This window comes from Penicillium argentinense (assembly GCF_028826775.1).
Source record: "Penicillium argentinense strain IBT 30761 chromosome Unknown utg000004l_segment0_segment0, whole genome shotgun sequence".
Classification (NCBI taxonomy): domain Eukaryota; kingdom Fungi; phylum Ascomycota; class Eurotiomycetes; order Eurotiales; family Aspergillaceae; genus Penicillium; species Penicillium argentinense.
Window position 1 is genome coordinate 4,077,608 of NW_026622663.1, and position 23,485 is coordinate 4,101,092.

At 51.1% G+C, this 23,485-nt stretch overlaps 10 protein-coding genes across 10 annotated transcripts; 2 read left to right on the top strand and 8 right to left on the bottom strand.

Annotated features, from left to right (window-relative positions):
* Positions 1-675: 675 nt before the first annotated feature.
* On the bottom strand, positions 676-1,150 carry N7532_004444 (uncharacterized protein; the record flags this gene model as incomplete). Its single annotated transcript, XM_056616938.1, has 2 exons — positions 676-1,016; positions 1,057-1,150. The coding sequence occupies 2 exons, from the start codon at positions 1,148-1,150 to the stop codon at positions 676-678; spliced, it is 435 nt and encodes a 144-aa protein (XP_056477295.1).
* Positions 1,151-1,892: 742 nt separating this feature from the next.
* On the top strand, positions 1,893-3,136 carry N7532_004445 (uncharacterized protein; the record flags this gene model as incomplete). The annotated part of the gene is made up of 4 exons (XM_056616939.1): positions 1,893-2,056; positions 2,148-2,566; positions 2,644-2,765; positions 2,822-3,136. The coding sequence occupies 4 exons, from the start codon at positions 1,893-1,895 to the stop codon at positions 3,134-3,136; spliced, it is 1,020 nt and encodes a 339-aa protein (XP_056477296.1).
* A 215-nt stretch (positions 3,137-3,351) lies between these two features.
* On the bottom strand, positions 3,352-5,513 carry N7532_004446 (transcriptional regulator family TF; the record flags this gene model as incomplete). Its single annotated transcript, XM_056616940.1, has 5 exons — positions 3,352-3,595; positions 3,652-4,382; positions 4,422-5,157; positions 5,223-5,326; positions 5,424-5,513. 5 exons carry the CDS (start codon positions 5,511-5,513, stop codon positions 3,352-3,354), a joined length of 1,905 nt encoding a protein of 634 aa, XP_056477297.1.
* Positions 5,514-6,617: 1,104 nt separating this feature from the next.
* Positions 6,618-7,661, top strand: N7532_004447 (intradiol ring-cleavage dioxygenase; the record flags this gene model as incomplete). The annotated part of the gene is made up of 1 exon (XM_056616941.1): positions 6,618-7,661. The coding sequence occupies one exon, from the start codon at positions 6,618-6,620 to the stop codon at positions 7,659-7,661; it is 1,044 nt and encodes a 347-aa protein (XP_056477298.1).
* Positions 7,662-8,670: 1,009 nt separating this feature from the next.
* On the bottom strand, positions 8,671-10,088 carry N7532_004448 (uncharacterized protein; the record flags this gene model as incomplete). Its single annotated transcript, XM_056616942.1, has 2 exons — positions 8,671-9,218; positions 10,082-10,088. The coding sequence occupies 2 exons, from the start codon at positions 10,086-10,088 to the stop codon at positions 8,671-8,673; spliced, it is 555 nt and encodes a 184-aa protein (XP_056477299.1).
* Positions 10,089-11,390: 1,302 nt separating this feature from the next.
* Positions 11,391-13,388, bottom strand: N7532_004449 (thiamine pyrophosphate-binding protein; the record flags this gene model as incomplete). Its single annotated transcript, XM_056616943.1, has 5 exons — positions 11,391-11,851; positions 11,909-12,548; positions 12,603-12,793; positions 12,844-13,076; positions 13,129-13,388. 5 exons carry the CDS (start codon positions 13,386-13,388, stop codon positions 11,391-11,393), a joined length of 1,785 nt encoding a protein of 594 aa, XP_056477300.1.
* A 299-nt stretch (positions 13,389-13,687) lies between these two features.
* On the bottom strand, positions 13,688-14,616 carry N7532_004450 (uncharacterized protein; the record flags this gene model as incomplete). Its single annotated transcript, XM_056616944.1, has 2 exons — positions 13,688-14,496; positions 14,550-14,616. The coding sequence occupies 2 exons, from the start codon at positions 14,614-14,616 to the stop codon at positions 13,688-13,690; spliced, it is 876 nt and encodes a 291-aa protein (XP_056477301.1).
* A 407-nt stretch (positions 14,617-15,023) lies between these two features.
* On the bottom strand, positions 15,024-16,420 carry N7532_004451 (uncharacterized protein; the record flags this gene model as incomplete). The annotated part of the gene is made up of 2 exons (XM_056616945.1): positions 15,024-15,470; positions 15,542-16,420. Coding segments are annotated over 2 exons (1,326 nt in total), but the record flags the coding sequence as incomplete, so codon positions are not given.
* A 661-nt stretch (positions 16,421-17,081) lies between these two features.
* On the bottom strand, positions 17,082-18,707 carry N7532_004452 (uncharacterized protein; the record flags this gene model as incomplete). The annotated part of the gene is made up of 1 exon (XM_056616946.1): positions 17,082-18,707. One exon carries the CDS (start codon positions 18,705-18,707, stop codon positions 17,082-17,084), a length of 1,626 nt encoding a protein of 541 aa, XP_056477303.1.
* A 2,004-nt stretch (positions 18,708-20,711) lies between these two features.
* On the bottom strand, positions 20,712-23,141 carry N7532_004453 (putative DNA helicase; the record flags this gene model as incomplete). The annotated part of the gene is made up of 5 exons (XM_056616947.1): positions 20,712-20,796; positions 20,871-20,931; positions 21,008-22,457; positions 22,508-22,540; positions 22,590-23,141. The coding sequence occupies 5 exons, from the start codon at positions 23,139-23,141 to the stop codon at positions 20,712-20,714; spliced, it is 2,181 nt and encodes a 726-aa protein (XP_056477304.1).
* Positions 23,142-23,485: the final 344 nt, after the last annotated feature.

Genomic DNA, 23,485 nt, shown 5'->3' on the forward strand with positions numbered 1-23,485 from the left:
GAAGTCGCCTCTTGTATTATTGTTGGGCGTCCCCCTTGGACTGTTCCAAGTATCCATTTTGCATCTCGACGCAATGTGTTTTCTGGAGCGTTTCGAGCCGATTCTTTATGAATTGCTTGACCACCACTACCCCGTCCTTTGGGGTATTTCTGTTTGAGGTGGTTTGTTCATTTCTTCCACTCCTTTTTTGGTCATTTTCCTTCGTCATTTTTTTCCCTTTGCCATTTCGTTTCTTCCAATCTTTGTGCATCCTTTTCCTTCCCAAAGCCGCCCGGGCAGCTGTTTTCGATAATGTTGGGCGGACGTCCTTTCTGCCCCTCTGCATCGCAGGCCTAATATTTTCATTTCTTCGTGGATACCCTCTGCTTTGTCACCTTTTTTATTTTTATTTTTATTTTTTATTCTTATTTCCCAATCATCCACTCGCTGTGGCTTCAGTTTCTTTTTCTCTTTCCCACCTCCTTCATATCTTTCCATGGCCATAGTATTGCGGGGCTGATCTCCCATGTTGTGGACATTTTCTTTTCTCTTCTATTCGAACGGCTCTTTTTTGATTATTTCCTGGCATTTGCCTTGGTGAATCGCGCCGCGGTTCGGACGAACTCATGACACAATTCGGCTGAATTTCTGTACAGGCATTGTGTTTAGGTAGCATGTGACGATTTCTCTAATCGATCAATCATTGTCGTGCTTCAGATTGATGACAGGACTGTCCCTCGTAATCATTATATTGAATATTGGCTCGTATCTTCCTCTCGATAATGCAAGTGTAATTTCAGCGGGTGTAAGGAAGCGACCGACCCGGCCCTTTGTCCTAACCGGGGTGTCTCTTTTGACGGGCGACGCCACGACGGGGCTGCTTCCCACTGCGGTGCTCTGCTCACCCGACCCCAACTTCCCTGAACCATCCGCCAGGTCAACACCAGTCAACGCCTTCCAGCCGCCATCATCCCCGCTGGATTCGCCCTCGCTAGCATCCATTCGGACTGGCTGCTCGGCCTTGGCGAGCGCCTCCACTGCAGCTAGTCTCACGGGCAGCCAATGGGGCTGGCGCACCCCGGATAGTCGGTGCAACGGTAGACTGGTCTCTCCAGCGAAATTCCCTGGACGGCCGGTCACACAGCCAGATGGGCTCTACCGTGGCGCGCATTATGTCTGCTCCTGCATATGATCTCTATTCAACGGCTTCGGTTGCCCTTTGCACGATTGGGCTGATAGACAGAATCCCTCGGTTTCCCCTAATTGCAAGAGCACTCTCTACCTTTTTGATCTGCTCGTGTCTGGACGGGATACTAAAAAATGATTCCAAACTCAATCTGAAACGCCCCTAGCGCTGTCAGGGTCGAGCGATGATCAGTCGATCGACAGCATGCTCGAGATATTCAGGAACCGCCCCGCACTGGCACCGGAATCCGGAGTCCCCAGGAATGAGCGATCACCAGACGGAGACCCCAGGAAAGAACCAAGAACGAACATCCCGGGGAAGACAGGAAAAGCAAAGCCAAAAAACCTTGGGTCTAAGTTCCGTCTCCACCTCGCTTGGTCCCTTGGCTGAGATGCAGCGAGGCAAGACTCGCGACAAACATGACATGTGATGCTCTTCCTCGCGGCCTTGTTCTAGTTCTAGTCTGATTGCTATTTCCCTCTTTCGGTGCAGCGCACGCTTGCGTCCTTAGCGGGGGAACTAAAAGTTATTCTCGGCCTGCTTAATATAAAGTAAAACCCCCCTTGGAGCACTTGGTCCGCCGAACTGAGGCTGCCCTTTTGTGTCACTCGTTTTTTTCAGTCTTGTTTCGCTTCTCTGGCTAGGTCTTGACCTGGTATGCTTTGATTTTGACTGTAAGGAATGCGATAGTGGATTCGAGACTAATGTAATACAGGCTTACCCCATCATGTCCGATACGAAAGCCGAAGCCACAGGCGTGGAGGCCGCTACCCTTCCATCGGCACCGGCGAAACGCAGTTTCGGCGCAAGGGTTGCTGCCCATTACAAGAAGTGGTGGTGGGCACACTTGATTGCGTTTGTGATTGTGGTGCTGGTTGTCGTACTGCCGGTGTAAGTATTCCCTCCAACAGAAAGTTATCGTGTTGGTGTTCGACATCCGGATATTTCGACTATGATGAGCCCAAGCTAAAACAAAGTACAGCATCTATGTTGGATATCCCAAGATCGCGCAGCGCGATGTCAACGACTCAACTCTCGACATCACTAGTATGGTCATCAGCGATCCAACGCCGGACTCCTTCCAACTCAACCAGACCCAAGTCATCGGATCCGACAGCTCCTACCACCCACAGATCTATGCCTTCAACGCAGCCGTTTCCCTGGCAGGCGCTGCAGCACCCTTCACCACCGTACGCGTCCCCGGTGTGAAATCCGAGGATGGCGCCGAGATCGAGGTTGTGCAAAAGGTCGATCTTTCTGACGTTGATGCTTTTGGCGACTACGCGAAGGCTGTTATGTTGAATGAGGAGGTTTCGCTGAATATTTATGGAGAGCCTGAATTGCGCCAGGGCTCGTTGCCTAAGACGAAGGTTACGTATAATAAGACGGTTACTATGAAAGGTAAGTCGCGGCTTCCCATACGCCGTGTCTGGAGTTGGTTTCGGATGCAAAAACGGAAGCTAACTGATTTTATTCAGGTCTCAATCAGCTCAAGGGATTCGACGTCACCGAGTTCCATATTTTGCTCACGACCAAGAATGGTCGCAACATGGACGGAACCGTTTACATCCCTAATCCGTCTGTCATGACTATTGAGATGGTACGCAACATGCTGATCCCGTAAAAATGCTACATTACTGAACTAACTTGGTCAAGGGAAACCTGACTCTCGACCTCTCCGTCGCCGGAAAACCAATGGGTCAATCTTTCCTCGACAACCTCATTCTGAAACCTGGCAACAACACTATCCCCATGACCTCCACCGTCAACCAAACCGCCATCATCAGCATGCTCACCTCCAAGAGCAACCCTTATAAGGACGGCGTAGTGCCGTTCGATATCACCGGTAACTCAAGTGTCTACAACGGCAAGACTTTGCCTTATTTCACCGAGGCTCTGAGCGCGAATAACCTGACTGTGCACTTGAATGTTACCAAGGCGCTTGCGGAGATTGGACTGACGAATTTGTAAGCTCTTGATTTCTGGCGAGGGGAGATTTGACTCAGCGCAACGGGCGAAAGCAATGCTTAACTGTTCTCGGTTGGTGGTGGTCATTGTGCCATTTTAATGATCGGCATTTATACGGGGATGATGGGCGGATTGGTGTCTTTGTCTGAATCAGGCTGCACAGCAGCCCTGTAAGTTTATATTTAATATATCTATCTATGTGATGGAACCATCACCCGTCACTCTTCTATAGCTTTGATATGTGCCTGTTTTGCCAGGTAGGCAAATTTCATGATCAATTCGTGCGTAAAGTGGAAAGGCGGAAAGAAGTTGCCGTCTTCGTCTGTTTGGCGGGCTGGTGCAAAGATACTGGCTGTTTGTTCGAGGATTTGGATGTCGCGTGTGAATGTTGGTGCGGTGGGGAGGGTGATGAGGAAGCGGAAGAGTGTGAGGACGGCAGTTAAGACGAACTGGGCGTGGATCCTGGAAAGCAAAAGTCAATGGTGCATCATTTATTTGAGGGCGAGAGCATTGCTCACCAGAATGTATGATAGTTGATGTAATGCCTCACACGGCCGAGGTAAATCAGTGTCGACCTCGCTGCCTCATAGCATATCTCCGAGCTAGAAGGGAGTGGCGAGAGGCTTTTTGACGAGGGAATTTGAGCCGTGTTGCTCGCACCATGGATCTTACCAAGGCAGTAGTAATACTCCAAGTGGACACTGACGCCGCGAATACTCAGATCATGAAACAGATAGTCTGGTGCGCTTTCTGTTGCGAATGCATCTGGTCGACACTCCACTGGATATTCCGCTTTCAGGTCACTCAATTGATGATCGAGTTCTCGGATGTGTTGCAGTCGTTTCGCCTCTGAGTACTCCTGACTTTGGACGGAATATAGAAGTTTATGAATCCGAGATTTAATCAATGAAAGACGCAGATCGGATGGATAGAGAAGCTCCTTGATTGAAGAAAGTGGTCTCCAGAAGATGTGATGTTCCGATGGCTTGCGTGCGTATGCTGCGGGTAGATCCAGGTCACACTCGGCATCGTTGATGAGAGGCGGTTGTGACTTGCGAGTCGCAAATTCGCGGTCCATGCCGTAAACTATCCAGAACATGACTCGGAGATGATTGTTTTGCTGAGGGCGGACTTTGTGGCCTCCTAGGTTATAGAGGACCTGGACGGCCATACCAAGGAGCATCTCTGCGTATTGGGGTTGGCCAAGGGGACAGATGAATATTGCCTGTAATGTGTGAGCAATGAATTTCTACAGGGTCAAAAGTAAATTCGTGACGGGAGAAGATACCAGCATCATGATAGCCTCTAGAGTCCTGAGATCAGGCGGTTCTGTTAGCATAGCAGGAAGTAGTGTCAATGCCGCATGTGCATAGGCGTCGGGGTCGGTATCACGGAATTGTGGATCGTGACGATGCATCTGCGTGATGTTTGCTGTAAACGCAGCTAGACAAGCTCGATTGGCTGCCCGGGATGTTTCAGGACGATTGAGGACGTCGGCATTGACGAGGACTTGTAGAGCCGCGGAATCTGCGAACGGAAATAGAGTGTAAAGCCCGCACTTTGCATAGTACTTCACACATTGCTGGACCAGGGATAGTGGTGGCCATTTCACAGTCTTTGATCTCCTCGCCCCTTCGAGGCCTTGCGCGATGAGTGGTTGAGCCAATTCGTTGAGAAAGTCGTCGAGATCAAAAGTATACCCTGTCCGCTGATAGATACTCGAGTAGAATGCTGCTCTTGTCGTTGAAAGCGACTTTCCGAGCCCACAATATGCCATATGCCATTTAAATGACGCAAGGGCTGTATCAAGACAATGTGTGTCCGTCACAAGCCCAATTGGTACGGAGTCACAGGGTACCAGACTGTGAGAGGCAGGCGAGGTGCTGCTGCTTAGTAAAGCCGGCGCGGAAATTATGCCGCCGGTTGGTTCGTCACTCCTGCCAGGGGTAGACTGAGCTGACTTCTGAAGAGCGGCTAAAGAATCTTCCAGTTGCTGAATGCGGGCCTGGCTGTCAACCAATTCCCTGGCGGAGCCAATTAGTTACTTTCCACTTCAAACAAATTAGCCCGGCGCCACAGCATAACTTACTGTCGGAGCCCCTTCCGGTTCTGTGTCGATGGTGGGGTGAATGTGCATGGGAGAAATGCCAGGGTACAGGTTTCGCAGGCGGGAGTTGCCCTGTCGCAGCGGATCTATGCGGGTAAGAGGACGAGGTCAGCACTTTATACTGCCTTTCGACAAAGGTTGGTTTGCATGTTTGCATGCTCGTAAGTTCTCGGAATAACATACCTTTCTCAACCGACATAAATCACAAGCACTTTTCACCTTGGACGACTTACTTTGAGATGGGGTCTTACCCCGTGGGGCAGTTGGGTCCATTGCAGACATCTCCCAGAGACTGTCATGCGCATACCCTTGAATGTATTATTAGGTCGATGCGAGGTTCATCAAATAATCACTCTCAGTAGAGCATCCTTCCCTAATAGCCAGGTCACCCCAGGCCACTCACGGGTTCTCCACTGCGGGTCGAACAGCCAAAGAACAGATGAATGGATCCCGCACGAAGTCGTTTGAAGCCGTGGAAAGCCAAAGCTCGGCGCCAAGAATTCCCGGAGCTTGAAATGATGAGTCAGCGGAGTCAAATGCTCCGAGTCGTGGAGAAGATCAGCCATCTTCATCGACCTTTTGTCGACTTCGCGGAAACTCAGGCAGTTGCAACCGTGCGGAGTCCATTTCCTCCGAGCTTCCACGCAAGCTGGACCGGTTGTGGGCTTGGCAGATGAGGCGATGAAACGATCTCTACGAAAGTACAGGACAGCAAGAGTAACGGATAGAGGAGATGAATCTACACATGGGCATCATCATTGTCTGGACTTGTGCAGAAAGCTTGAAATGACCAAGGCCTGAATTTTCTAAAACCTGGTAGAATTGAGATTATCTAGGCTCAATGAACTTCCGGATTGACTGCCAAAAATTCGCATGACTACTATATTAGAAGATGGCATCCTGGTTTCTGTCCCTGGCAGGTTCACCCCACAGTGCATAACAATGCCCAATGCCTCGACGACTCCACAGCCCCGTGCGGGAAATATGGCTGCAGATCACGATTTATCCACAAATCCTCGCCCGAAGCAGTCGGCGCTTGCAGATATAGCTCCATAATTTCCATGGTACGGGTCCAATTGCGGAAAGCCTGTTCGTCAGCTGTGCTCAATGGAGCTAGCGAGGCGTAATCCCATACCTTGTGGGTAGTTCGAAATAGCCTGAAGAATCACCGAGATTAATCACAATTGTCCCATTTCACACTATAGCTGACGACGACCATGACGAGTGGAGGATTCTTCTTTATCAGACACAAGGCACCAAGCTGAGGATCTTGGCAAGTTCAGGATATAAAGCCCAAGTCATCCCTCTCTTATACTTATATCCTCAAGCCTTCAAGAAATTAAATCACCAATTCTATTTCTGCCTTCTTTTCTGACCATGCATTTTCAAAAACTTACCGTCGTTGCCCTCAGTGGTCTCGCAATGGCCCACCCAGGGTCTCATGAACACAGTTCCTACTCAATCGCCTCGAAGAGAAGCTTCCTGAGAAATGCGCGCCGCAGCCTTGATCTTTGTGCCAATCACCTCGAGAAGCGTGGAATCAACGAGCGTGCTCGCGCCCGCCGTGCCGCCATGGCCGAGGCCAACAAAAAGCGCGCCGTGCTTGCTCGTGACCTCGACGAGGTTGTTAATACATCGCATCATTCCTCCCTCAACGTTACGCCCAACACTCCGGAATCTGAGCTATTTAGCGCAAACCCGACTTGTATCCTGGCCCCCGAAGGCGAGGTTGGTCCCTTCTGGGTCAAATCGGAGCTCATTCGTTCGGACATCCGTGATGGCGAACCTGGAGTCCCTCTCATTCTGGACGGTCAATTTATCGATATCGAGACCTGCGAGCCTGTCCAGGATCTATACTGGGACGTGTGGAGCTGCAATGCCACGGGCGTCTACTCGGGCGTGCAGAGTGATATGAATGGAAACGGAAACGACAAGTCCAACCTAAACAAAACCTTCTCCCGCGGAATCCAGAAGACTGATGAGGATGGTGTCGCCCAATTCTACACCCTCTTCCCGGGTCATTACTCTGGCCGAGCTACTCATATCCACATTATTGCACACACTCAAGCACACGTCCTGCCGAACAACACTCTTACCGGAGGCACAATCAGTCATATCGGTCAGATGTTCTTTGATCAAGACCTCATCACCAAGGTCGAGGCTACCTCGCCGTACAACCAGAACACTGTTGCTATCACCAAGAACGCGGATGATCATGTCGTCAAAGTTGAGACTCAGAACTCGGATTCGGATCCCTTTTTCGAGTATGCCCTTCTTGGTGACACAGTAGAGGATGGCATCTTTGGCTGGATTACCCTGGGTGTCAACGTCAGCGCTAGCCACGACTCGGATGCTTCTTATGCTGCTACTTTAACTGCCAATGGGGGCGTGTCAAACTCAGATAGCCAGGGAGGATTCTGAGACCCTTGAGAGTAAAATTCCCTGGACAATGTGGATTTTCATTTTGCAATATTCTGTTAGTATTTTGAGTTATCAGAGGTCTTTTGCATAGTGGCTCTATCTTCAACTGCTTACTCTGCGAATACAAACTTCGCGATCAGAAGAATTGATAAAACAATTTGGTAAATTACAAACATTCATATCGTAGATGGGATGGAAATAAGTGTCAGGATGAGGAATTGATGTACTGGCTAGTATTGAAGATATCCAATAGAATCAGATGATAAATTGAAGGTTGTTAAGATCGGTTGAGCAATCTCAGGGGTCTCCCTTGTTGAACTGTGGCATGTTGTGTAACCACATTAATGGAAATTGGGCGAACGATGAATAGGCCTTTCCCGAAGTGTCCTAGTGGTATTTGAACCCTCTCTCCGTTCGTCAATAAACTTAAATGTCAGGATGTCGGATACGTGTATCATCTAGTATCGAGGGACGGCCAATTGATGCATGAGATGGATTAACGAGAGTGTGTCTGTGTGTTCCGATCTGTTGAAAATGATCCAGGGGCTATAAACTGCGTATTACATCACAGTTCTTCCGAGAATGACCCGAATTACCATACAATTACTATTGCAATGTGGGTGGATGCTGAAAAACCAAGAGCAGTGGAGAATCCACAGTATTTTACCTCTCTCAGAGTTGACATTAAAGGCTAGATGAGCTTAAAGATCGGATGGAAGTAAGATTAAGATGTCATGTATATAAGCCAAAGGCCGCGTTCATATTCAGCCGTAGCTAATAAACATGGGACTTGTCACAACCTTGGTCCCATTCCACCCCCGGCCCACGAAGTAAATCGAGCGTGCTCCCTGAGAACATCGAAGAAACGCTCCCCTCAACGCGACGAGGCAATTCAACATCAGGAATTGCTTCAACCTGAACAAAGAGTTGGGCAACTCCTTTGATCTCAACCAATTTTTTCATCCTTCGCTTTGGTTTCCTCGTAATATATCTCGGGCCAGAATGTAGGCTAAGCCTTATGCGAGTTGCCAGCTAGCGCGTCTCCAAACTTGACATACCCTCCAAGTAAGCCTGTAATCTTGATCTTCGAGGGGCGTTTGACCGCCTCAGAAGGTGACATTGGCCCCGTCCAGGTCTCCGCTTGTCTTGCTTGAGAATTCAGCAGAGCGATCATCAGTGCGCCGAACAGAGTCTTCCGGGCTATGTTCCAACCCACCGAACGGACGGAGATTTCGACGGCCACATCCTCCGAGATAGAGATAATCCCATTCCAAATTGCTTCGCGATATCGGTCATATAGCCTAGCAACACCCCATATAACTCTGATACGAGTCTTCGGCTCTGTCTCGGCTTCAGACCAGAAATGACGTTGCCAGATCAAACCAGTGTCGTCAAATTCCTCAATTGAGGAGAAGCCCCGCTCGCCCAGGAAATGATAATCCAGCTTTAATCGCTCATTGGCGGCAAGAGAGATATCATAGCCTTGAAGGGCAGAGCCATCCTTTGTCGAGATAAGGCCAACCAATCTCTGATTTGTCGTCGCAAAGTTCTTCTGGCCTGTAACGTATTAGCCACATCTTCACGTCAACCTTATTAGCCAGGATGCCAGTCAGTCCACCTCGGATGCCAAAAACAACTGTCCCTGGAACACCATCGCCGCATCGACCACGGTTTTCATGAGAGTTGGCCGAGACGCCCAACATTCAGCCTCGGCGCACAGCATCCTGAAGGAGCCACTCAAACTTGCCCCCACGCACTCCCAATTTCAACCAGCCGCTCCAGATTCGGATGATGCAAGGCGAGATTGCAGCGGCATCCTCCGACGCGCGGAACCAGAAGATGGGAATTCGCGTCTGCGGAATAGGTGCATTATACCTCTTCTAGAGGCCAAGCGCCAGAAACAAAATCTTTGGGACCTTCTTCGGACCACTCGAATGAGCGCGCAACATTGCCATGACGATCGAATGGTAACTCAGGTGGATTCTTCCTTGAATCAGCCAGAAACACAACGTTGTGGTCACCCCTCAGCCTCCGAGTTTCCACACCTTTCTGTGCCGGGAAAATCACCAATTTCCTGGGTTTGTTGAGAGATTTGATTAGCTCGAGTGTTGCGTCCAGCGTTCCTTCGTAAACTGGAAGTCGTTGGCTGTATATCCCAAGACGTCTAGACCGGCATTTTGGCGACCGTACTGTTATAGCGGCTATGGGGAGATCGTCCTTATGACTGTCGGTCAAGAAGAAAATCCACCGAGAAGTTGTATTCGCTCGATTCGACCCCGACCGTATCTGACGAATGAACATGGAGGTCCCAGAAGAGGATCTTGGGGACTATAGCCCCGGGGGATACAGTGAGATGAGCCTTTTTGGAGGCAATAGTGTTTCCTTGCTCTTCCAAAGAAACTGAGATGGTATAGTCTCACACTCCATCAGCGTACAGACTGAGGTTAGAAAAGATGGAATTCGTCCATCCCTGACTTAGTGTTTGTTGCGTCCGAGTCAGGGCATTAGACTTATCAGACGAAACATCCAATGTGAGTTCTAAGCCGGAAAGACTGTGAATAGCATTTCCCCAAATATCTCCGCGTGAGCATGAATTGCAAATGAGGCATTCGGGTGACCCAATCGCGGCCCCACAACTTGCAGATGATGAGTGACCCCAGCAACAATGTCCCAGAATATGTCAGGCTTGATACGCGCAAATTGATTGGCCACCAGCACGTATTAGCAATTCTTGTCTGTCCCGAGATTGATTTGTACCTAGGTATACTCACGAAGTTCCCACCGGATCTATATAGAATCGCCAGGTAAAATTCTTCTCCACGAAAGACTGCAAAGGTATACCTTTTGATCCGAATCGACGATCACCTAGACGACGGAGAACCCTATCACCGGAAATGAGATAACCGTCTTCAGTATCGACAATTATACCGCTCTGAAACGGCCGCTCGTGTGCATTTTTGCGAGAAACTGACTTTCAGCGACTGTACCGTCGCTGATTCTTGGCCCGCATGCAGCGATCTGGAATCACATATATATTCGGTGCTAACGTAGATTTCCTGGTAGGATCAGATGTTTGGAAGAGCGCCCAGACCTGTATTGCAGAATTAGTACTGGCTCGAATACTCAATATGTGAGACAATTTGAATATGATAACTCACTGAGTAGAATTTGAAAGTTGCTTTGATCCAAGCGCCATCGGCAAGACATAATGCGCCTACTTCATAGTCTAGCAGAATCTCCGTCCATTTATCGGCAACTAGTGAGGTGACATTGCTTTTGACTCGCCCCAGAAAAGGTAGGCTCTTTGTATACTCATACAGCCCCTCATGCGCAAAATAATCCTCCGCCAGTTGGCGTCTTTCTTCGAATGCGAGGTGCTTTATTTTCAAAAAAATATTATCAACCCAATTCAGTGCTCGACTGATAAATATCGGCAGCACGATTTGGTAGTCTTAAGCCCGCCGATCCTAACGCGTGCCGTGCGGGATCCACGTTGCGCCATCGCCTTGCTAAATCTCAACATTGCACTTCTTTTTGTGAAAAGTGGCATGTCTGATAAATGTGTTGCCGACTAAGCATTTAACGCCGTTAAGATCATTGAAGAAGCTTCGTTCCTTCTGATCGGCAATCTTCATTGGTAATTTTAGCTGTAAATCAAACTTGCAGCAGAACCGTGCCTTTTTGTCTGGTCCATTTTTGTACATAACATTGCAGTTCATTGTAAATCGTTCAGGACTTGTAGTAAGAGCGGGGAATATTGTCATAATAAGGCACAACGACCGAGTTCGGATCATCTGTCAGTCCGACCATTGCAGTTGTAATTGGATGGACTGGCTTATGATCCACAATCAGGTCAATGCAGCCTGGCCCCGTCTTTGATTGGAGTCTAGAAACCGTGCTTTTAATGTCGGCAATGTGATCCAGTCTGGCGGTTTCGTTCTGTAGACCCTCTGCGACAATGTCGTATCGAGTCCCGGAGCTGAGAGAACTGACGGGTCGGGCAAGATGGTCTGACCCGTAGACCAGGTCCTGGCCGTTGATACTCATTCCCCAGCGAGAGTTATTGATAACCACTGTCAGAATGTTCAGATTGAATCTCTTATACGTATCGAGCTCCATCAAGTGAAAGCCGGCAGATCCATCTCCTTGGATGTTGACGACTTTCCTCTCCGGGGCACCAATTGCCGCGCCTATACTGGAGCATCAGCATATTGCAAACAAGGGGGTCGGTATAGAGGCATATTTACCAAGGGCATATCCGAAGCCATTACCAAGACAGCCAAGATATCCAGTTGCAGTCATCACCAAGCTTGGTTGGCATCGCGATGAAAGGTCACCAGCCCAAACTGATGCCTCGCCACCATCCAAAACAATTATACTTCCTGGTTCGATGGATGACATGACATGTTCGACAGCGTGGTAGGGGTGAAGTCGGCCCGAGCTTGTTTGTTCAGGATCTTTTTCATAGGGCGACTCGGCAGAAGACAAATTGAGTAGAGCCTGAACCCATGATTTGTCGACTTGCACCTCGGGCGAATTTCCTAACTTCTTGTTCAGTGACGACGCAAATACTCCAACATCACTCACAATTCCAAGGTCTGTTGAAAGTGTACGTCCGACCTCACCACCATCGCAATCAACATGTACCAGCTTACAATCTTGCTCTGGTATGATAGCGTGGCTTCGTCCGCCGAGGAACATGCCAGTTCGAGTTCCTAGGAGGAGAATCAGGTCGGGGCGAGGAAGATGGACTAGCGGAAGTGTAGCTAGTACACCGGCAGTGGCACTAGCGAGCATAGCTGATTTTGGGGTAAAGCTTGCGAACTTGGAGGTGCCGAAAACTGGAACATTGCATGCTTCTGCCAGCTGAAGGATGCCTTGCCGTGCCTGGGTAGAGTTAGCCTCGTATTTTTAGCAGCAAGAAATCCCGGTACTCCCTACATTCCTTGATCCAGTGCCTGTGATTATAACAGGTCGTTTTGCGGTGGCCAAAAGCTCAGCTGCTGCTTCGATCGCCTCTTCATGCGGGCCTGGTAGGTATGACCGAGGAGAAGAGATTGACCCCCAGGCGATGAGCTTCGCATGAACTGGTGTGAATAGCACATCGATGGGAAAATCAAGGAGAACTGGGCCTGTACAGCGATTAGTACGGATAGGATCCCAATAGGGATATTAGACACACCTGGAGGCCCCGACTGTGCGACGCGGAGAGCATGCGATACGATCCGAGGACATTCTTCAGGCGCGACCACCCGGTGGGCAAACTTGGTGACCGGACGCGCAGCCACAACCTGATCGATCATTCCTTGGAGAGCATTGTTCTCGGTATCGCGGAGGGGAGGCGACGATGTAATGCATAGAATGGGGCTTCGGTCACCATAGGCCGTAGCCAGGCCGGGGAAGCCATTTGAAAACCTAGAAACGATGAGTTGGGAACTGAAAAGAACAAAACAATGTCGGAACACACCCGCTGTTGGCCGTCACAAAGGCAACTACGGGCTTCGTGCTCACGCGACAGTAGCCCTCAGCTGCTTGGACGGCCGCCGTCTCGTGTCTGCTATCAACCAGCCGGATGCCAATATTCTCGCATCCCATCAAAAACGCATCAAGATGGCCGCCATGTAAACCAAAGGCAACCTCCACGCCGAGGTGCTTAAGTGACTGGGCAAGTAAGTCTCCACCGGTCAATTCACGACCGGGTGGGTATTGAAGTGGAAAACCAGACATTGGTTTCTCACTGCTTTAGCGGATCAGCTCAGACAGAATTGCTGAGGGGATGCATGGACATCCGAGGCATATTTATGCCCACCCCGGCTAACCTGAGTCATGTAGTTAGCCCCATTGTGGAGAACCTGGCAAAGAGAGGGGAAGCCGAGAGATCCTATGCACTCCCATGCATGATGAGCGCACCTTACAGCGTGCAGTGCAAGTGCATGGCCCAATTTTTGATTTTCGACGTGATTTTCATTCGCCTGAGACACTACTCAACGACATTGGCTCGGAAATATGTACCTATCTCATGCATGCTAATGCTGAGCCTCTCTGAGCTTCAACATCACGCGCTCTTCGTTGTCCGCATTATCCAGGATCGCATTTGCACTGGCCAACAGCCCACCCTCACCCTTATTGACTTCTCTAAACTTCCCTTCCCAACTGTATATCACCTCGCTATTCCGGGCCGGGTCGGCAAACAGCAACACGACGCTCCGAGCTACGGCCTCGGGGCTCTGAACAGTGGCACCCAAGGACTGAATTAACTCCGCAGGAACGATCCCGGTCGCTGTCCACGACGGCGCAATTGCATTTAATCGGATACCTTTTGCTTCAAGCTTCGAGCCCATACCCCGGATCATCCCCAAGACCCCGTGTTTTGTAACGGTATAGTCCCCCGCAGAGAAATTCTGGAACGAGCTCGCAGAGGCCGCGAGCACAATACTTCCACCTGATCCCTGAGGACGTTGACTCGCTAGTTCACTCATATATGCGGCTGCCAATCTAGTGGTATATATTGGTCCTAGGAGGTTGATATCCATGGTTCGGAGATTGGGCGGGGCCAGTTGTCCAGATTCGTCCAAGGTGATATCGAGAAAGTCGGTTGTAGGAGAAACCCCCGCGCATGCGAATACAGAGTCGATGCGGCCGAACCATTTGTTCGCTTGTTCGAACATCGAGCGGATGCTTGTCCACTCGGTGACATTAACCTCGATGAATTTGAGCTTTTCGGCGTCTCGAACAGTAAGCTCTGGGTTGGGAGGCGTCAAATCCCCGATAACAACTGCTGCACCTAGGTCGAGGCATAGTTGGGCCGTGGCTCTGCCGATTCCAGAAGATCCGCCTGAAAGATAAAGTCAGTTAAAGCGTAGTCGTGAAGGTGATGGGAAACCCTACCGGTTATCAAAACGACGTTGCCTGCCACCTTTGCAAGTGTGTCGTCGGAGATGTCGATGTTTCCCATTGCGAGTGTTTCCAGCTGTCTTTGGAGGTGAATGCCAAGTTTGATTATGCGTCGTTGTAGACAGTGGCCGCTTTGCTCTCGGTATTATTTTGAAAAGAGAAGAATGGACCGAGGCAAAATAGCTGGGGAGGCGACGACTCGGATTGCCGATCCTCCGAATGCATGGAGGTGTTGCTCCGCACCTTGGCTGCCTCACAATACAAGCCTGCATCGTGTGGGGCTGGCGAGGCTACCCCTCCAATTTTAGTCAAAGCCTAGGCTCCAACTCAGCATGTCTCAGTATTCGATTTGAGGTACTTGAGTAGTCGATCTGATCAACGCGTTGCACATCCGCCAGAAGTAATCTGCTTTTCCAAATTGTGATATCCAGTAAAATTTAATTTACAAGTATTTATTTCTGATCACTATCACCTTGTAGCATCGTTTTCATGCAAATATTCAACCATCCTCCCCCTCGCCCGCTGAACTTGATCTTCCACGTCCAGATCCCACAGCCACCTTAAGCGCTCTTGGAACGTTTCCTTCAACTTAGTCTCATTATCCCTCACACCATCCAGGCACAGACAAAGTAAATACGCATTCTCCTTACTACTCGTGACAACGCGTTGGCTTCGCGGCCGGCGAATCTCATCATACGCCTTGAAAGCAGCTACAACATCTTGCGCCATCTGAACTCTAGCGTCGCCGAGGAGCTCGGCGAGTACATGGGCATCTTCAATTGCTTGGCCAGCACCAGCGCCTTGATGGGGAGTCGACGCGTGTGCTGCGTCCCCGAGAATTGCCACTCGCGATCGATAAAATGTTGAGATGTGCGGGTGCTCAAAGATTGCCCAACGCGAGGCATCGGGCATATACTGTTCACACTTTAGCATGAGCCATGGTTCGCCACAACGAGAATTCTCTTCCTTTTAGGTAGCAAGCTTACCTCAACTAGAGACCTCACAAATCTCCCCATATTACTCGCATCTCGTACCATATCCTCTCGATTGGCAGGCCGAACCCAAGTATCGCAGTCCCAATTCTCATCCAACACATATAATCCCACATTGACCTTCTTCGCCCGCATGATGGGGTATGAAATGCCATACGCCCCATCTCCAATATACATTGTGGACACCTTGGCGCGCTGGTCACCGACCGCTTTCACCATATCCTCCATATCGAGCACAGCGCGGTACCCATATATCCCGCTATATCGTGGTTGGGCAAACTGTGCTTCTTCCGGCAACATGGACTCCTTCACCTTGGACTTGATCCCATCGCAGCCAACCACCACATCGGCATGAGCTGTACTCCCATCATCAAACCGCAGCATCACGCCTTCATCGGACTCGGTCAATGAATCCAACCGCTTGCCGAACTGCACAATCCCGGGCGGGATTAAGCTAACCAACGCATCCAGGAAATCCGCTCTCCGAAGCGTCGTCTGACCTGACGGGAGTGCCTTGAGATCCATCAAGAGCTCCCCTTCTTGTTTTCCGCTAGCCCAAATGATCTCAAACCAAGTCTGTTTGAATCTCTCGTAGCCCGGACTGTCGGCATGCGTGGTGACGAGCGAGTCGTAGATTTCCCGAATGCGAGGATCAATCAACGGCATTGCTCGGTGTGCGGCGGGGCCAATGGACAGCCCCAGACCGATCTCTGCAAATGCAGAGGCTGCTTCGTAGATGCGGACTTTGACATCGCGGCGGAGGAGGCCAGCGGCTAGCACTAAACCGCCTATCCCGCCGCCGATGATTGTGACGGTGAAGTCTTTCGCGACACTCCCCATTGCGACTGACCCGCGGGGGAGCACTATATATTGGCTATTCGACTTGGTTAATTGAAGATGTCGATAATTATCACGCTGAGTTGGCTGGCGAAATTAATGCGGGGTATTAGGTGGCCCGTGGGGAATCCGAAGGAAAACAAATATACCCGTTGGTAAAAGTACAAAGTACGAGGAACAAGCGGGCCGTTTATGCATCCAGCTATGATCATCCCTGCGCCCCGGGTAGCATCATGGTAGGACAAAGTCTACAAGAAAATACTCCTACTTTAACGAACGCGGGAGGGGAATCTTCTGTGCAGAATGGTATTATGACAAACTGGTCATCATTGAAAGAGATAATCGCGATCCCGTCGCGTACATGGAAGGAAATCCAAGTCATTGGAGCCATTTCATTCTCTGTGAAATGCGCTGGCTATTCGTTTTCGAAGCCAGAGTGGAGTATCTTGGTCCGATGTGTTTATGCCAGTTGATTCATCGAACAAATTCGGGTATTGTTCATGTTGGCAAATCTTTATGAGCATGAGTAAAATTTGGATGCCGTAATAGCACCAAATAATCAAGATACCGAATTGAGAAGATCGATCCAGCACCTACAGGCATCGGCCTGGGCATGCGGTTGCCGACACAACGAAATGCTAAAGGAAACCCGAGAAATAAATCGTACAATATCGCCACAGCGGTCAGATTGAGAAAACTAGATCATCGGCGGGGCTACTGTCCGCTGCCCATGCTCCCATTTGGGAGGAGTAAAGGGACTATCATGATGACCATGGGGGTCCCAGTCCGAGGCATTGTCGTAAGCAATGTGCTTCTCATCGACCTCTTGAATCGGCGAGGTATCGGAGTCGTCCAAGGCACGGCGGAATCGAAGGAATTCCTGCGAGTCGACACTGTGAATTGGATACATTGTCCCGAGCTCCATAGAATGCAAGGCCGCGCGCTGGAGATGTCGCAGGTCATCGCGAAGAGTAGCAACCTGGCTTTCAAGATTCCGGCGAGCCGTCTGTTCGCGACGAAGGAGAGCCACCAGGGTGCTGAATTTCTCAATGGAGACACCGTTGAAATCGGATAATGATGTTGCGGACGGGGTGGGGCGGAGTGTGCGGGAGTTCATGGTGTCTGGGCGGATGGTGCTCATGCTGCTTGGACGCACTGTTGGGAGATCCGCCAGTGGGCTGGGAGACTCGTCGCGGTCAGCTGTACCCAAGAATGCAGATGTCTTGTTGCGCATCTGTGGCGTGACGGATTCGCTTGAGGGGGCCTGCTTTCGAGATGGCCGTTCAGTAGCGGAATTGTCATTTGAGTTGGCTGAGCTGGACTGCATGCGGGCAATGGCAAACTCCAGATCGATCATCTTTACTTCAATTGTATTCAACCGCTGTTCCACAGTCAAACCGTCGTCTCGTTGCATGGTATGAACGAGGTTGCTCATATTCGGTGGGAACGGACTCATGGGCTCGGGGTGGTGATCCGATCCCACGAGCGATGGCGTCGCAGACGCGCGCGAGACACTTGTCACAGTAGTTCCCGTGGATGGTCTCGCAGAGCGGTCGCTGGCAGAGCTCTCTTCCAGCAGCGGAGGGGACTTGGAATTAGGGGCCGAGTGCGGGACGGATGTCGAGCGTTGGGGCCAGGCCGCAGCCGATATTGGTCGTTCACCGACCATTTCCCGAAGTGCATCTGTACTCCTTGACCTTCGTCGATCTTGAAGCATGTTGCGGGTTCTTTGTTGATCGGTTATGTGCGGTCGATCTTCATAGGGGTCTGAAATTGCGCTCGATGCGCAAGCATAATGAGACTCGTCGTCCGAGAAGATCACACTCGGAAGCGTTGCGCGTCTTCTCCGAGACACCACCCCAGGTGAGGGTAAAGATGTATGGCTCAGTGCGGTCGGTGAAAGGTGGTAGTCCGCAAGCTGCAGGTTCTCCTCTGAGAGTGGACTACTCCGTTTGGAATCTGAGGGCGTCGGAACCGCCAGGAATGATCTGCCTTCGACCGGTCCCGATGAACGTGCGGGGACAGACGAGTAGTAGGACTCAATCGGGCTCTCCTCGACGCCATCTGTCTGGCTCTGTCTCTTCCGGTTGAAAATCTTCCGCATGACAGTCTTCAAAGTACTTCCCGTCCGGCGATGTGCAACGGGGGCGTGATGAAAGTTGATCGGAGGAAGGGCGGTATCATAGTGGTTCGTCTCCATCGAAAAAGAAGCAGGGTTCGAAGCGGAGCGTTCGCCCCGCGCAACAGACGACGATCGTTGTCGGTGACTTCCGACGGACTCGCTGCCGGCGCTAGCGATCGATCTCGTGGTCGGTCTCGACATGGTGAAGGCAGACGATCAACGATATTCGTCAAGATGGGTTCAGTAATCCACGAGGATCATCAGAAGGGAATATTCGTCGCGGCACGTGGGTATCAGGTCGTCACAGAAAGAAAAATGTAAAGGAAAGTGTGAACGGTGGAATGAGTAGATTGAGCGAGTGTCAAGAAACGAAGGAACGGGGTATAAAGAGTCAACCGCGCAGCGACCGAACGATTCGAATCACAGCTAGGGGACTGAGCAGTTCAGTCGAATCGCAAGTCGATCGAAAAGAGCTGTCCAACAATAATTAGCACTTCTGCCCCTCACTCGAGCCAGTGCAAACGAAACCCTAGCAACACACCGCACTTGAAGATATCTGGAGGATCATAGTTGCAATGCACAGTTCCCGTTCCTGCGGCGTTTGCCAGTCTCGGGAATGAACTACGGATGAACCACGGATGCGATCGAAGGTACCAAGTCGGAATAGGGCAAAAGTAAACAAAGGCGAAAAGGGGTGAATTGAAAGGTAAAAAGTTGGACGAGAGTGGCCACAACCGCAAAGGAATGAGTGTAGGAAGACAAAGAGAGAGGGAGGAGGGAAGCTCGTGCGGGTGCAGTTTGGGAGATTAGGAGAACGAGCTACCGCCTCCCCATGGGACTTGCTTCTTTCTGCACGCCACACCCGACTTGGTTCCAGTCGCATCTCGCGAGCACCGCTTCTGGTGGCACGTCCGACCTGTTCCAGTCGGCAAGATTCAGTCCAAGACCGACCAAGTGGAGGAAGGCTTCTGCTAAACTCCTGCCTAACTACGCTTGTGCCAGTGACGATTTTTCGCCGTGCTACGAGGGTCCCGGACGCTCGTTGGGGATAGTACCTAAAAGACGCTACACCTTAGTGGCGTCCACTTCCAACCTTCAAACCGGAGAGCCAACCCTAAACTTGCAGCCAAAAAAAAGAAAGGAAAAAAAGGGGGGCCGAATCAGACCGCGCCCGAACGGTGGCCCCTCATTTCAAACGAATGCCGCGATGGATCCATGAGCCGAACCAAGTGGAGCTCCGAGAAAGACTGGCCGTTACGGACTGCTTCCAGGTGCATCCAGAATGTGGCGAACGTCCCCAAAGGAAGGGCCTGCATGGGGAAGGGGGTGGGCTCTGACCGACCTTAGGCTACCCAAAGAACTTAGCTTTGTTCGCCCCCTCGTCATCGCGAACGAGGCAGCTGCTTGTCCGCTCTGAAACACCACATGGCCGCCCTGTTGATCGCAGGAATCTCAGCCGCGCACTGACCGCGATCGAACGCTGAAGACTGGCCTGTAAACGGTTGAAGCCTCGTCGCACGGGGGGGCAGGTGAGACGAGACGCCCGACTACCGTGGCACAAATCAGTTTTTTGGGGTCGTTGATATCAGGCTGCACTCCGTACGATGCTGTCAGACTTTGGGCATTGCGAATCTTGTCATGCCAATTCGTCCACATTTTCATTGCTCGTTGGTCGGCTACAGCCTTCCATCGTCAAGGCCGATCAGCCCCTCACGCTGCACTACTTCCAGTAACGTATCTCCGACGCCTCCGCGATCTGCCAGCGGATCGCAGTGGAGGTCTGCGTGTTTTGAAACGTCCTCCTTCTCACCGCCTGCGTGTCTCGCAGACACGGCTCGATGCACGGGTGTCGGGCCAGAATGAAGTATCGAGGGGATCCAGGCCCAAATCTAGGAACGGCCTGATCTCTAGCCTTAGAAGGTACCGTCCAGCCATATCTAAGTGGGGCATTCGCCGGCACAATTCTGCTACGCATACCTTAATGGCGAGAATTAATCTTGGCCCACCGAGGACGGTACTTCGTGCTCCGGTTGTATGCGATACGAACTGCACACGGAGTCGGCTCGGTTGGACATCTGCGTTGCTACAGGTGTGTTGGTTTCGGTAGGCTCAGCATGCAGCACTTGCTCAATTGATCTGCTGCTCTGCTGGAGAGCTGCGACGAGGCCCTTGCAAGGCCGAGATGTAGCCAGCAAGGAGGCTACCCTACAGCAAGTCGCCCGCGTCGGGAAAGCGTAGATCGGCATTCTCCTCCAGATAGTCCATCCAGTGTTTGAGAAAGCTGCTACCCCTGCAGGAGAAACAAATATAGATTAACCTCGGTTTTTGTGGCACTCGGTGCAGCAGAAAGGGACAGGGACCTACCGGTTGATGGTGTCGGAATCGCCAACCACACAAAGATGCCGCTTGGGCCGGGTCATGGCCACTAGAAGACCCCGCATTAGTTGCTGCTCTGCACGAGAGATTTTGAATGACTCAGGATTCACGAGGGGCAGACTTACCATTGAGTCGGCGTTTCTCGCCAAGGAATCCCACTTCATGCTTTTCGTTGCTGCGGACGAGACTAACCACCACGGCCTCCTTCTCTCGACCTTGGAACCCGTCAATACTCCCAATTTCCAGATCGGGGTATTTCTCTCTAAGCATCTTGGAAAGAATGGCTTTTTGACCATTGTAAGGCGTAACCACAGCAATGTCCTCGGTTTTGACCCCGGCATCGACTAGTTCGTCAACATGTCGTGCAACCACCATCGCCTCCATCTCGTTGCTTCGACTCTCCATGCCCACAGCCTTCTGGTCGACTTCTGTATCTTCTGCCCTTTCGGGAAAGTCCCCACCTTGCGTGTCTATAAAGACCAAAGGCTCTATTGTATTGTCCGTGGACTCGACTTCATCGCCTAGATCGCTCAGGACTCGGGCTTTGACCGAGTCGGCCGCTATCAGTTTCGACTCGTAGAGCTCGTCCGACGGGAAACGCATGATCTTCTCGTGCATACGATATTGAGTAGTCAACATCCGTTTAATCCCTGGGCCGTGCAGTGACAAGAGCCGATCGAACAGGGTTCGTTCGAGCGAAGCACTCTTCAGGATCTCTTTGGCTTCAGCGGAGGTTTCATATTTCTTCTCGGTATTTCCCTTTCCAACCTTATCCTTTGATTTAAGGTTGGCGGATTTCACAGTTGGGGGTAGTTGGAGGTGATCACCGGCGAGGACTACTTTTTCAGCAGACATCAGCGGGATCCAACACTGGGCTTCGAGCGCTTGACTCGCTTCGTCGATGATCACGATGTCGAATTTTTGGTTCGTGACCTGGCTCCCGCCTGCGCCGTGCAGGGTTGCCAGAACGACACTGCTGCCCCCCACTAGCTCGTTCACACATCTCGCCTCCCGATCACGGAATTCCTTGCGGAGTTGTTTCAAGTCGTCGTAGATCGCCCGTCTTTCCCGTCCTGTGCGTGTTTTCCGGATGCTGGCCTGCTTTTCGTCGATTTCCTTACGGATATCTTTGACGATGAGCCCAGGGTCTGATGTATGGGTCAAAACTTCGAGGGAGTGGTCCAAGACGGACGGTAGGAGTCGGGCTGGATGGCCGATTCGTACAACTGGGATCTTTTTTCGAGCCAGTCGCTCCACAATATTATCAACCGAGACATTGGAGGGCCCACAGACTAGGATCCGCTTCTTGCGCTGGACTAGCTGCATGATAAGCTCGATCAAGGTATGTGTCTTTCCCGTCCCTGGTGGACCGTGAATCAGGGCGATGTCTTTGGTGGCTAAAGCGTAACGGATGGCCTCTTTTTGGGAGTCGTTCAATGTGGGATCTCCGAATTCAATGGGACCCGCGGCCTCGTAGTCTGGTGATAGAGGTGTTGTATGACCAAAGGCAACCCGCATAAAATGCGAAAGCGAATCTGGGGGAATTTTGCCATTTTCTCCATGGTTTGCTTCATTCTGCATACACTAATCAGTATTGCTCTTAACTTAGTGTTGAAAGAGCGTACCGTCTGTGCGTCACATCGTTGGCTAATTTCATACTGCGAAAGGGTTAGAAGAGCGAGACACTGTGCAGGACCTGGGAGACACATACGCCCAAAGCTTTTTCTCCCATAATTCCTCAATAGCTTCATCCTCCTCCTTCGAGGGCCCACCACCTTTCCCTTGTTGCCCAAAGGCAATGCGGATAGACTTCTCACTGACGCGCACGACGACACCTTCAGGGCCGCCCTTCTCTTTCTGGTCTTTTCCATCCTTGCCTTTATCTTTTCCACCGGCCTTCTTCCCCGACCCTGCAGAAACATCGCTCACGCGAACAACATCGCCAACCCGAATCCCATGCGATCCCAGCCCATCTGAGCTACGCTCTGAGTTCTCATCTTGGGACTTGCCCGACGAGACCGCGGGGTCAGCAACGAACTCGCCGACGACACGTCCTCCGAGGCCAGTGCGGCACTGCGAGAGGCGGAGGCCCGTCAAGGCGTGACCCGTAGCTTGTAGAGCTCGGCGTGTAGCTGGCGACACAGATGCCGCTGTGTTTGCGAGGGCGGAGGAAGCGACATCGGCCTCGTGTTCGCGAAGGAGGAGCTGGATCTGGGCTTCGGCGAAGGCGGGGACGGGGATTGGGACTGGCGCGGCCATTTTGCGGTGCCCTGGTGGGTGATATGAACAGACGGAGATGTTTCAGATGCGCCGGTTGTTCATCTCAATCATATACTCATCGTACTGGCAGCGAATGCTCAAGGCCCACTGTGAGGTCGTGTAGTGGGAGTCGCGGGGCGATCAAAGCTGTCGAGGTCCCGCATGGGAATCAATGGCCGTGACTCCATCGGTTCCACTTTTAGTCATCCTATATATCGAGGCATAACCAACACAGCCGGAATTTAGGACATAAGTATGAGATAAATAATACGAATCATCATTTATACAGATACCGAAAGCTATACATCGTATATATCCAAGGCCATGGCAAGCCAACGCCCAGT